We start from the raw sequence: 14,457 nt of genomic DNA, 5'->3' as shown, positions 1-14,457 counted from the left end.
TAATCGTTGTGTTTCATTTCGTATCTCAATAAAGTTGAAAAAAAACCCAAGGACAAGACAGTCACCAAACCATGGAAAGACCAAGCTGGACTTTTTGAATATGAAGAAGCTGCTCCAGGTGATTGTTTTTAATATATATACATATACATTTTGTATATACATTTGTATATGTATATTTTATAAGCATCAATCATACACAAAAAGTAATTATATATATGAATAAATATAAATATTTAAATATATTTAACCACATTGTGAACATAAATATAATGTCATTATATATCATGATCATGCATCTATACACATAAACATAGTCATTGTATAATGTATATACATACATAAACACAAATCTATATTTATATATAATTACTACATGTATTCAGAAGGTGTTTGCCATATATTGCATGGAATAATGTTTTTAAAAGATTTTTTTTACTTTTTGTAAAAAAATAGAAGTATCACAATAATAAATTCATAGAAATTTTCACTGTGAGTGGTCATATTGGTTAAAATAAGTTCATCCTTTTTGAGAATTAGATTGTATCCTGATTATAATTTTCTTCATGTTTTCAAAGAGAAAAATATCTTTTATTTTGAAATTATAGTTTCATTTCAACCTTTTTCCCTATCTGGTCCTCCTCCCAAATTTCCTGTATACCTCCCATTCTCCCTGCCAAATATATGACTTTTTTCCTCGCTTAGTATTTAGTGCTTGCATTCAAGAATATCTACATACATGTATAACCCTGAATATAACTTCTTTAGTCTATTTAATAATACCTGTATTTTTGTTTTCGTGGCTATCTTTTTATGCCTGAGAGTGAATTAGTATGTTCTTCCCTGGGGATTCCCACCTCTCCCGTATCTTCCATTTTCTGTCGTTCTTTTCTTTGGGATTTAGACCATGGGCTTTTTCTCTGTTCAGTTTTTATATGTATTGTCATTCTTGTTCAACTCATGTTTGATAGTAATTTCTCCTGCTATTACTAGAAGATGCAGTCTTAAACTCCCTCACCCTATGGCTCTTAAGATCTTTCTACACTCTTTTGAGCAGCGTTCCCTGAGCAGTACCTTATGTGCAGGATCGTTCTGTAGATATCCATTCTGATTGGCCTCTTCCACTGTTTGCTTTTATTGGTTGTGGTTTTCTTTGATGGTCTCTGTCTGTTGCAAACAAAAGTTCCCTTAATAAAGAGTAAAGACTACAGTTATCTTAAGGCATAAGAAAACTGTTTATAGATTACTGTTAGGGATTATGTTGTTTTAGTAATTGAGTTGTAGGTTCTTCTCTGATAACCATCATTTGACCAGCCCAGAGTTTTTAGCTGGGTTTCTGTTACCAGGCATGTACTCTCTCTTTTTTAACGAGTCTTATTTCCAAGTAAAGTGCTGTTGGTTATAGAGAAGATATGTGTTCCACAGCTACATACTTAGAGTTATCATTCTATGATGTGCATTGTTATACATGATGTGGGCCTGATGGTAGGCTTCTTTATGACAAGGCGATATTAGAACATGTGCTTCAGTATTAGAAGCTTTGTTATTTGGTAAACATAGTGGATTAAACATAATGTGTTGTGCCTTTAAATGTGCATAATTTTCATTTTTATTTTCATATTTCAACAAAGGTGAGAAAGAACGCAAGGGCAAGACAGTCACCAAACCTCGGAAAGACCAAACAAGACGTTTTGAATATGAAGGAGCTGCTCCAGGTGATTGCTTTGTTTTTTTTTTTGATGATTTTTAATCTATATTTATTATCATGTCTGCAATATATTGAATGATGGTGTAATGTTTTTAGAAGGAAAAACTGCTTTTTACTTTTAGGAAAACAAATATAAGAAGTAGCATGATAAAATATTCATAGAAATTTTGAGTATGATAAGTCAAATTTGTCTTCTATTATAGTAAGTTCATCACTTTGAAAGATTAATTTTTTCTGATTATAGTTTTTTTCATGTTTTAAGAGAGAACATTTTCTTTTTTCAGTTAATAATTAAACTCTAACCTTTCTCCTTTCCCCATTTTCCTCCAAACCTCCCATATGCCTTCATCTCTCTGCCAAATGTGTGGCCTCCTCTTTTAATAATTGTTAATGCTTGCATTAAAAAATATCTATGTATACATATCGTCCTGAATATAACTTGTTCTGTCTGTATAATAGTAACTGTATTCTGTTTTTATGGCTGACTTTTTCACACCAGATTGTGTACTTCTTTCTGGGGTTTCCCATCTCTCCTGCTCCCCATTTTCTTCAGTTTTCTATAGTTCTTTTCTATGTGATTGAGGCTTCATGAGCTAGTTCTCTGTATTAATGTCATTCTTATTCATCTCATGTATGAGCAATGATGTTCATGAGATTTTATGTGTATTTCTCCTGATATTACTAGGAGATACAGTTTTAGAGCAAACTCCTCACCCTCTGGCTTTTTGCAGTCTTTCTACCTCCTTTTTGACAATGTGCAGAAATATTCTGTAAAGGTATACATTCTGATTGGACTCCACCACTCTTTGTTTTGATTAGTTTTGGTTTGTTATAATGGTCTCTGTCTGTGGCAAACAAGTTTTCTTGATGAAGAATGAAGACTACTGTGGGTGTGAAGAGAAATGTTTAGAGATAGTTGTTGGGGACTATGCTGGTTCAGTTAAATTAGTGGGTGCATATTATCCTCCAATAACCATTAGTTCTCTAGCGCAGAATTTTTACCTGGGTTTCCAGTACCAGTCATGGTTTCCCTCCTGTTGAGTGAATCTTAAGTCCAAGTAAAGAGTATTTGGTTACTGCCAAGGTATGCAAGCCACTACTGTACAACTGTGCCATGTTGTGCATTGTTAAATGTCATGTGAGTATGATGATAACATTTCATTCATGACTATTCTGCATTAGAAGCTTTTATTGTTTAGCATGCACACTGGAATGTAATGTATCCCAGCTTTAAGTATACATAATAGTTGCTTTTCATTTCATAACTCAACAAAGCTGAGAAAAGACGCAAGATAGTCGCCAAACCTCGGAAAGACCAAGCAAGACGTTTTGAATATGAAGAAACCGTCCAAGGTGATTGCTTTGGTTTATTAAATCCATGTTGAGTCACAAGATGTTTATCATATATTTAATAATGTTGCAATGTTTTTAGAAGACAAAACTGTTTTTCACTTTTAAGGAAACAAGTATAAATACCACAAAGATAAATTCATAGAAATTTTCACTGTGATAAGATTTGTGACTATGGTGCATTAGATGCCTCATTATTTAACATGCAGACTGGAACATAATGTGTTCCAGCTTTAAGTGTACATAATTTTTGTTTTTTCTTTCATATCTCAATGAAGCTAAGAAAAAACGCAAGAACAAGAGAGTCAGTAAATTTTGGGAAAACCAAGTCAAACTTTTGGAAGATGAAGAAGCAATTCCAGGTGACTGCTTTGCCTTATTTTTTTCTATATTTACTGATAAGATGCTTCCTCAATATTAAATAATAGCATCTTCCTTCAAGAAGGAAAGAAATCTAGTACAAGAAATAGCACAATGATAGATTTGTATCATTTTCAATGTGCTAAATCAAATTTATTGGTTATCCTAATAAATTTTTCTTCTTTAGATAATTAAATTGTTTCCTGATTATTATAATCTAATGTACCTAAAATTTCATTTTGACTGACATTCTTGTTCAATCAGTGTCTTATTTTTTTAATGATTTTATTCATTGTTAAAAAATTTATGCCTTATATTTTGATCTTACTGTGTACCTTCCTCCAACTCTTCCAGTGTCTTTCCTCACCTTGCTTTGTATATGATATTAAGTTCCTTCTCTTTCTTAACAAAAGGTAAACTTTAAAAATAGGTTTCTAATTTGTGTTCCCATGTTACTTCATATTGTGCCTGCCCTAGAGTGGCTCATATGTACCATGTCATTCTATTGAAGAAAACGTTTTTCTTTTACAGCAGCTATCAATTTTGAATATAGATTCTTAGCTAAAGGCTGAGACTTCGTATGTACTTCACCTCATACATGCTGGAATATTTTTCTGACTTGAGCTTGTGTATGTCCTTTGCTTTTCGCCATGTTCTTTTCAAGTTTGGATGTGTGTCTTCTCTGTTGTTTCTGGAAAATACCCTCTCATCAAAATCCCTTTGCCCCACTGGTTAGAATCTTTCTGCCTGTTTTTCCACATAGATAACTGACCATTGACGGGGATGGGAGTGATACAGACATATCATTTAGGGTTGAGCGTTCCAAGGCGTCTCACTCTCTTCAGGTGGTCCACTTGTGGGTCTTTTTGATAATTACCAACCACTACAAGAAGCTTCTCTGAAGAGGGTTGAGTGCATCACCAATAAATGATTAGTGATCGTTGCTAATCAATAACACTGTGTCATTTAGGAGTCATTTTATTTCTATGATCACTTATCACACTTATCAGAATTATACTAGTAAGATTTCTCCTGTGACATTTGGGCTATCTTGTCACAGTATTTTTCCCCTCATTGCCAGTATCAGTTTGGGTTCCTTAACATGGGGCCTTGGATCCAGCCGAAAATTGGTTGGTTACTCCAAAGAAAAAAGAATTTTTTTTTTTTCGAGACAGGGTTTCTCTGTAGCATTGGAGCCTGTATTTTGGAGATCAGACCTCTGTCTGAAGTGGGGTCAGTGAAGATCCTTTCCCATTCTGTTGACCGTGTCCTTTGCTTTACAGAAGCTTTTCAATTTCAGGAAGTCCCATTTATTAATTGTTTCTCTCAGTGTCTGTGCTGCTGAGTTTATATTCAGGAAGTGGTCTCCTGTGCCCATGCATTCAAATGTACTTTCTTTCCACTTTCTCTTCTATAAGGTTCAGTATGGCTGACTTTATGTTGAGGTCTTCAATCCATTTGGACTTGAGTTTTGTGGAAATGGTTTTTGTTGATTTTTTATTTTTAATTTTCACCATTTAGAAGGAATGTTGATGTGTAAGCTTGTTATAAATTGCCTTTATTATGTTGAGATATGTCTCACATATTCTCGGTCTCTTCAGGACTTTTATCAGCAATGTTGAATTTTATCAAAGACCTTTTCTGTATCTTTTTGAGATGATCATATGGTTTCTGTCCTTTGGTCTATTTATGTGGTGATTTATATTTATTGATTCATATACGTTAAATCATTCCTGCGTCTCTGATATGAAACTTACTTAATGGTGGATAATATTTTGATGTATTCTTGAGTTTGTTTTATAATATTTTATTGAATTTTTATTTATATTCATAATGGATATCTGTCTTTTTTTATTTTTTTGAGTCATTGTGTGATTTTGGTATCAGGGTAATGTTGGCCTTATATGAAGAATTTAGGGATGTTTCTTCAGAGTTTTTTTTTAGAATAATTGAAGACTAATGTCATTAATTCTCTTTTTAATACCTGGTATGATTATATGTTGAACCATCTGTCCATGGACTTTTTGTAGTTGGGAGATTTTTAGTTACTGCTTCTATCTTACTAGGGGTTATGAATCTATTTAAATTACATTTACTTTATCTTGATTTAACTTATAGATTGTATATCTTATGAAATTTATTTCCTTTAGGTTTTCCAGTTTAGTGGAATACAAATTTTTTTAAAAGTATTCTTTTATGGTTATCTTGATTTTCTTAGTGTCTATTTTAATGTCTTCATTTTCATCTCTAGTTTTGCTTATTTGGATCTTGTTTAAAATAATTTCAATGAGTACCCTTTGGAAAGTTTTAAAGATAAGCTTAAACTTTTCTCAGTATATGATAGTGTTTTACATTTCCTTTAATTTCTGTTGCTAAGCTCTTTTCTCAGCTCTTTCAGTCAAGAGTGCAGAGAACACACCGCCTTCCTCTTGTAAACAAACAAAATCTCCTACCTCTGCGAAAGCAAAGTCTTCCACCTCCAAAGGGGCTCAATCTCCGAAAAACAAGTCTCCACAGAAAACAACTCCTGTACTACCAATACCAAAGACCGGCAAGAAATCAGGAAAAACTAAACCAACTGGAAATACTTCAGCTACAACGAAGGGCGTTACTTTTCAATTTGTTTTGCCAAAGAAAAGAGGTAGAAAGTCAGGAGGAAAGGTTAGTCATGTTTCTTGCTAATTTTTCTTGTCTCTGTGTTGGAGTATTATTTTTAACACTCAGTTTAGCAATTTGCTAAGACTATGCTGAATTTTTGAGGACTGTTTTAAAGGTATAAAGCTCTTTTTGTCTTAGTTAGGTTTTCTATTGTGGTTAAATGAAAACAATTTATGAGGAACTTACACTTCTGTATCACAGTTCATTATCAAAGGCAGTCAAGGCCAGAACTCAAATAGGGCAGAGAGTGGAGCTGGAGTGGGGGTGGAGCAAAAGTAATATCTAAAGTAAAGTGGTCATTGAACATAATTAACTGGTAATTTCTGGTGATAAAAGAACAAAGAGTAAATGAATTGGAGAATAGAATAGAAACTATCCAATGTGAAAAACTGATACAGAATTTAAAATAGTGAGAAAGACAGCAAGTTGAGATTTTCTTAATGTGTAATTAGTCCGGAGGAAGAGAAGGAGGGATAGAATTGGGCAGGAAAATACTGAAGTTTTTTTTATAATCATTTCTAGTCCTGTACAGTTTATATAACAGATACATATAACTACATAAACAATTTACATTATTAAAGCCTGAATATAATTTTAGTTTCAACATTTTTGTGCAAAATGATACATCATGAATTTTTGAGGTAAAAATTTCTCAACAGTATTATCTTATACATCCAGTATTTCCATATGATACCAGAAGAACATTGTGTCTATGAGTACTTTCCATGTGAACAAAATAATGTCATCTTGTTTTTTAAAATATTTGCACTACTATTTCTTTTTAAAACATCTAAAATTTATAAAAATCAGTATGAGATATTTGTAAAAATATGATAAACATAAAAAATATTTTCCTAAAGCAATAATGTTTTAAATTGGGAAATAAAATTAAGAAGTCAATCTTGAAATTTAAAGTTAAAATACACATTTGAAAACACATTTTCAGATGCTCAGAAAGTTATATAATATTAGTGATAATATCTTTTGATTCTTATATTTTCTAGTATCAACACTAATATAATTTTGAAAAGGTATTTTGGTAAACATTTAGTGATAGAGATAAAGAACAATAGTATAATTCATAATTTATATTTTTTCAAAATTGTCAATTCAGTTCACTATCATCTAACTTCATTATTTCATAATAAAAATAAAGATGTTCACAGTTTTAATAACTGATCAAGTTTTTGAGCTTCATAAAATATTCTTAGAAGATTCCTTTGTGAATTGTCATTTTCTTCCTTCATTTAAGATTTTAACACAGGGGCTAAAGATACTGTTTAGTGGTTAAGAGCACTGACTGCTCTTCTTCAGGACCTGATTTTGATTCCCAACATTCACATGACAGCTCACATCCCTTGGTAGCACCAGTTCCAAGGATCAAACGCCCTCTTCTGTCTTCTGTGGGCACCAGGCATGCAAATGGTCCACGGACATATATGCAGGCAGAACATTCATACACATAAAATTTAATTAAATTTAATTTTAGAAACTTTTAAAAACATATGTTAGTACATTTTCTAAATAAATGTATTTACTTGGGTTGGTATTAAACATACTATCTTGCATCAAAGGGTTCAGAATTTTGAAAAATGAAATTTGTAATTCAATACTTGACATGATTTATGAGATCACTATGAATCCAGATAACAGTCATTAATTTAAAACATATTGCAGAAATCTTAAATGATACTTTTGTTTTACTCTTTTGTCTTTTGTCATAATTGTTCTGGGCACAGGAGTACCTTTTGTGACACTGCAGAGTAGTTTGAAAGTAGTTCCTAGAAAAATCCCAACATTTCACATCATTAGAATACTAGTAATATTCACCAGTGTTTAAGATTTATTTGTCTCTTACATGCAACAAGCAGTCTTCACCAAATTATTTACAATTTTATGAAGTTTATTGCTGGCTAGAGCCAATAGGAATAAACAGCTGCTTTCTGAGGTCCTCTGCCTTTTTGTGGTTATTTTTGCTTATGGGAAAAGAGATTTATAGAATTAACAGTGATTTAAAAAGCATATTTTGTCTGATGGTGGTACCGCATGCCTTTAATCCCAGCCCTCGGAAGGCAGAGGCAGGTGGATCTCTGTGAGTTTGAGACCAGCCTGGGCTACAAGAGCTAGTTCCAGGACAGGCTCCAAAGCTACAGAGAACCCTTTCTCGAAAAATAAAGAAAAAACAAAAAACAAAAACAAAAAAAGCATGTCTTGCTAGGAACCTCAGAAATTTTTTGAAGTTAACAGGTTTTGCACAGTTAACTATTTTGATTAAGGTATCATCAGAAAATAGGATACAGAATCCTACCTAGGCTTTGGTCTCTTTCTCTGGCACCTGAAAAGCTTGTGGGCCTGAGTTCAGTTTGCAAATCACTGCAGTTCTTGGTACCCAGAAAGTTTTCAACCATTTTTTTTCTTTTTTTTTTTTGCACAAGTCCGTCTTTATTTGTAAAAAATAATATGTAACTAAAGCTAACTTGATTTTTAAAATCAAAGTTCATTTAGTGATAATGTACATTTTATAATAAAATTGTAGTAAAATACTGACATTTGATTTCAACCATTTTTTTAACTGATGATTTTGTGATCCAGAGATGCCAACCTTTTTTTTTTCTAATCTGGAAGCTTTTAAAAGAGAACATTACCTGCATTCTTTGTTCCTTTTTTTTTAAGCAGGAAAAATGTATTCCAGTTGTTTCTTCTACATCTAAAGCATCTCTCAGTTCACTAATGAGAAGCTCTTCGTCTAGTAAGTCTTCTGTGGGGCCATCTAAAATAGTGATGTCTACAGGTAAGTTAGTACTTTCAAAACAGTAGTAAACATTACATATTTTATTCAGCATTGATTTGAGTGTTGTTACAGTACTGGAAATGAGTAAAATATTAATGTATTTTGTTAAACTAATAGTTCAGCTTAATGTTAAGCAAAAACAGTATGTGTAAATCTGTCACCTGAAAGTAAATATCCAACATTTTGAATTTGTGTCATTATCAAATCCTTATTATTTCAAAGTATTTTGTCATTTCATATTATATGTGTTTTCCAAAATAACTCATACCTTTTGAAAATAATTTTTCTGTCAAAGGACATGGTGATATTAAATTCTTCTCTGGTATGTTTCAAAGAGCACAGACCAAAGCAAATCCTTTTTTATCATCCCATATACATTTTATTAATCTTTTTGCATTTTAATTTTCCTTTCATTTTATTTTGTATGTATGAGTGTTTTGCCTACATTTGTATTTGTGCAACCATGTATCTGCCTCGTACCCAGAAGAGAATGTCAGATCCACTGGGACTAGAGAGATACAGAATGTAATATGATTTCTAATTGGTCTTAATAATAAAATCCCAGAGTCAGATATTAAGGGTGAAAACTGAAAGATCAGAGAAGCAGAGCAGCCAGCCACTAGTTCTTCCCTCTATAACATCCTCAGACCAAAGTGGGCAAGATCCTGCCTCCACAAATCCTCAGACTGCTCCTGTCTTCTCCCACCTTATATTCCTCTCTCTGCCCAGTCATATCCCTTTCTATTTCCACCTCCCTAGTGCTGGGATTAAAGGGATGAGACACCACTACTTTGCTTTATTTCTCTTTTAGACTGATTCAATCTTGTGTAGCCGGGGATGATCTTTAACTCAGAGATCCATCTGCCTCTGTATCCCAACTGCTGGAATTAAGGGTGTGTGCCACCACCTGGCCTGTATGGCTAATTAGTGGTTTGCTTAGCACTCTCATTCTCAGGCAAGCTTTATTTGTTATAGTACAAACAAAATATTGCCACAACAGACAGTTGTAACTGTCATGTATGTGCTGGCAAGTAAACCCAGGCCCTCTGGAAACAACAGTCAGTGCTCTTGAGCTATCTCTCTAGCACCCCTTTAGTGGTTTTAAATTATGCCCTATTCTTTTATATCCTGAATTACCACCTTTATGCTCTTATTTTCCTTGAACTCTTCCTTATCATTTTTCTCACTTAAAGGAAATTATTTTTAAAATACCACTTGTTTCTTAAAGGTTCATTTAACACACATAATTTCTTATTTCTTACGATTTTTAATACACTAGCTAAATGAATACAAGTTGATAATATCTAATCCAAGAATGAACCTATTGAGTACTAACATGACACAAGTAAAAATCACCTGTTTTCGTATGATGAGTTGCAATCAAAACACAAGTACCACAAAAGTATGATATCAAACTACCTCAGGCTTTGTGTATTAAGTTTTTATGAAGTATACATGAAGTTTATGCTCAGACTTATGTTCCATCCCGAAGTTATCTCATTATGTTTGAAATATTCTGGTACCAATGATTTCTTCTAAGGGATCTCAACATGTACAGCAGAAATATGATAAAATATTGAAATCCTTTTGCTTTACCTTCTGAATGTATCTGTGCTATTATCACCTTGGGTTAGGTTTGAATCACTGTTTCATTTCTGTGAGAGAGGCTATCCTTCCTCTGACTGTTGGGACAAGTCAAATTATCATATTTCAACCCAGTAAAATTGACAATATGGTTTTTAGTTTACTAAATAAGTGTGTATGTAATTTTTCAGTACAAATTAAGTTTAAATGATTTCAGTACTAATAAACCTGCATGATTTTCTAGTATTCATTGATTTGCATTTGTCAATTTAAATTATCGACACTTGACACCATAATTATACATGAGAAACTTCTGTACTATATGATTTTATAGTACAAAGAAAGTGGTTTAAAATTTTCCTCAGTGAGCCTAGTCATATATAGAAGGAAATTTTTATTTTCATATTCAAACTTTGTCATTACAACTTACTATTATATATACCGTAAATCATTTTATTGCTTTAGAAAATGCAGTTGAAGTACACTGTTAGTGATTTACAATGAGTAAGGATGAGCAATTTTCAAAGGAGATTTATATATTGTATGTACAATGAATTTGGGTAGGTAGAGAAGTGGGAAAGCTCTAGGAGGAGTTGGAGGGGGAAAGATCAAAATTTAAAGGATAACATGAAATGACTCTTTAATTTTTTATCATTTCTTGCAATGCTAAATTAAGAATGATTATATGATGCCCTTATGTCTTCTCAAACATATTATTTTATATAATCAGTTTGAGTAGAAGTCATAAATGCTACATAAGCTATTTTTGGATTACTTGAATGTTCAATATCTTTATATAAATATGATAATATATCTACCTGCATGTTTTCAGAAATGGTCAATGATATGAACGATATTTAGGTTTCCATTAAGTGAAATCACTAGTAGGATATGACAATTATGTAATATTTTCAGAAAATTTGTTTTAATTCATCTCATTGTTTATATACTTTTTTTTCTCCTCAAGTCTGTGTCTATATAAATAAACATGGAGATTGTGGTCCCTACCTGAATCCACAGAAAGTTCAACAGCTGCCTGACCATTTTGGCCCAGGTCCTGTGAATGTGATTCTCCGGCGGACTGTGCAGGCCTGTGTGGATTGTGCCGTTGATTCCAAGACTGTGTTTTTATTTATTAAGCCAGATAATCGAGGAGGAGAATTAATAACTGGTATATTAATCTAATTCTTTATTTCTGTTCTAAATTTGATTTGAGGTTTAGAGAAGCAGACTATTATTGCATCGAGATTACTTATGTATATTCTACTATAGCACTTTATTATACTGTTGTAATAGAATAAGTTTAGTGGTTATATGCTTACAAAATTTTAAATCTCATTTGGAAAGTTTACTTTTATCAAAGCAGACAGATATGCGCCAGGTATTGTGGCACATACCTATTCTCCTTGTACTCAGGAATCTGAAACAGGAGGACTACTGTGACTTCAAGGGTGCTCTGGGCTATAAGTAAAGTACCAGGTCAGCCAAGGCTATATAGTGATACCCTGTTTCACACAAACAAACAGAAAACAAAATAGATAATAGTCAGTGTAGTACTATAAGTTTAAGTAAAAGATACTAATTTTTTTCTTGTATATGCTTTGCTAAGCTAGATGTTTAAGCATAGTACCTTGGCTATTAAAATGTTTTATTTTTTGGAAAATTTCTAATAAACTTTAAAGAATGATGTGACTCAAAAGAAAATCTTATTAAGATAAAATGAAAAGGCTAAGGATTGTAGCTCAGGAATAGTATGCTTGCCTTCCAGGTACAAGGCCTTGAATTTAGTGCTCAGCACCATAAAAAAATTTTCAAAAAAAAAATAGGAGAGAAATAAGTTGTAGCTATTGTCTATCATAATTCTATAAACAGATATCATAACATTTGTACTCATGGGATGTGGAAGAGTTACTATAAACCAAGCCATTTCTGTTGCACTGTTTATATATACTTAATAGTGTTTTATCAATTCCTTTTAAATTTCAAAACCCAGAAAGTAAGCTTAAAAGTACATTTCCTGAATTGATTTCTTTTGTTATTTTATTTCTCATCTGTCTATGAGATGACTGATGACTGACCTTACCTCCCCGCTTCATAGCCTTCTTTGATGAGAAAGTTCATAGTGTTCAGCTCCCTCCAGTGAATAGTGCATCATTTGCGCTTCGCTTTCTTGAAAATTTCTGCCGCAGCATGCAATGTGATAAGTTTTTGAGTAGTCAACCTTTCAAGTCTAAGGCTCATATTCAAACCTCTACTACAGACCTTGATCAAAACAAACCAGGTAAGAAAAATAAAAGTTTTTTATACTGTATATCTAAGAAAGTGGGGAGGGGATGCTGGGAGCATTGCGCATATGGAGGCCAGAGAGTAAGTTCATAGAATCAGTTCTCCCCTTCCACCTTTGCATGGATTCCAGGAATTGAACTCAGATCACCAGGATTGCATAGCAAGTGTCTTTATCCGCTGACCCCCTACTATGCTTTTATTATGCATTTTATACTTGGGAATCTATGAGTATTTCAGAGTTTTCCTTTCTGTCATCAAACATTTTGCCACAATGAACTAATGAAAAATATGTAGTATATAATTATGCTTTCTTCACTTAAAGTGAGAAATTAATGTCTTAGCTGTATTCCTAGTGAACTTGAGGATCAAAGCCAGTGTGCTATGTTTTGCTTCTTTATGAATAGTTGATATTTGACATATTCTGTTAGGTAGAGGTATGACTTTAACATTATTGACCTTAATCTAAAGAAAGTAGCAAAGACTATTGAGCCCATAGATAATAAAGAATGATTTTCTCAAAATTAGCTACCTGTCTTCCATAGACTCTCAAATTGATGACTGAATAAAAATATGAGTGCAATGTTGTCCTATAGAACCGCAGGTGATATTCTAATCTCTACGGTGAAAAGGTTGTTTGAGCTTTTTGTCCATTTTTTGGATGTTTGTTGCTCTTTCATATGACTATTGACAAGTAACCATATTCTGGTTATAATAGAAGTTTATGTATGTCTCAAGAGTAGCTGTAAGTCCCTTATTAAAGCTGCATTGTCTTCTTGTCAAATGCTATCAATTCTGGAACTAGAATACCATCATATACTTAATGTGTTTAAGTCCAGTATATTCCAGTCAGGTAGAAAAACGGGGTATCATCTCCAGTTACTCGTTTTCAGGCCTTTCTGAATATTCTCATTTTTTCCTCATAAACTTTATTGCCTCTGTTTCAGTGAAGTGTCTCCTCTCTATTCCTTTCTCTCCCATTTTCTTGCCACAGCCCTTATCCCATTTAGAACCCTATTGCCCCACCCCTTTTCTGGCTTAGTAAAGTGATCTCCTAATTGGAGTCCCATTTATGGTTTCTCCATGCTGGTATAACTACCTAGTGAATTGCTCTGAAATAAAGTTATGATACAGGAAGTCCTTACATGAAAGTACAATAGTCATTGTCATAAGGTGTTGGAATTCATCAAATCTGGGTTCCAGTGCTGACTGTGTATGTAACCTGTACACTATAAGGACATGAAGTCTGGCAGATATAAATTTTAATCCAAGGCTTGCTGTTAATTAGAATTATACTTTATGGACAAAGTACTGAACCTCCCTGATTCTCAGTTTGCCTTTCTACAAAGTAGTTACTTTCTGAATTATGAGGAAATATGTACAGCCATGTCTGTTGACATAGACCTGTAATCTCAACTACTGGAGATTTTGAAGCAATCTAAGGCCTATGTGAGAAAAATTTCAAGCCTAGCTTAGACAGTTTAGTATCAGAATAGAAAATAAGTAGGGGATATAGCTCAGTGGTAGAGTGTTTGCCTGGTATGTGATCACAGGATTAATAAAATTTAGACATATCTTTCTCTAAATGCTTCTAAATTATTCAAAATACACACATAGACAAACACAAGATTTTTTTTCGAGACAGGGTTACTCTGTGTAGCTTTGTAGCCTGTTCTGAAACTTGATCTGTAGAATTGACTGGCCTCAAACTCACAGAGATTTACCT

General features: G+C 33.0%; 1 protein-coding gene across 16 annotated transcripts in view; it reads left to right on the top strand.

The window, feature by feature from the left end:
• Positions 1-14,457, top strand: part of Scml2 (Scm polycomb group protein like 2) — a 149,936-nt gene that overhangs the window by 122,258 nt on the left and 13,221 nt on the right. For 11 of the 16 annotated variants that reach the window (XM_085684788.2, XM_085684798.2, XM_085684796.2 and 8 more), the window contains 8 exons: positions 35-118; positions 1,629-1,712; positions 2,981-3,058; positions 3,334-3,417; positions 5,793-6,076; positions 8,747-8,864; positions 11,416-11,619; positions 12,547-12,729. In XM_085684788.2, the coding sequence (XP_085540914.2) occupies positions 35-118; positions 1,629-1,712; positions 2,981-3,058; positions 3,334-3,417; positions 5,793-6,076; positions 8,747-8,864; positions 11,416-11,619; positions 12,547-12,729 (1,119 nt within the window). The remainder of the gene's footprint in view (positions 1-34; positions 119-1,628; positions 1,713-2,980; positions 3,059-3,333; positions 3,418-5,792; positions 6,077-8,746; positions 8,865-11,415; positions 11,620-12,546; positions 12,730-14,457) is intronic. The other 5 variants (XM_085684794.2, XM_085684793.2, XM_085684791.2 and 2 more) reach the window with 3 other exon arrangements.

The sequence above is a fragment of the Myodes glareolus genome, chromosome X, assembly GCF_982192425.1.
Source record: "Myodes glareolus chromosome X, mMyoGla1.1, whole genome shotgun sequence".
Classification (NCBI taxonomy): domain Eukaryota; kingdom Metazoa; phylum Chordata; class Mammalia; order Rodentia; family Cricetidae; genus Myodes; species Myodes glareolus.
This window is presented reverse-complemented; position numbering and strand designations above follow the sequence as displayed.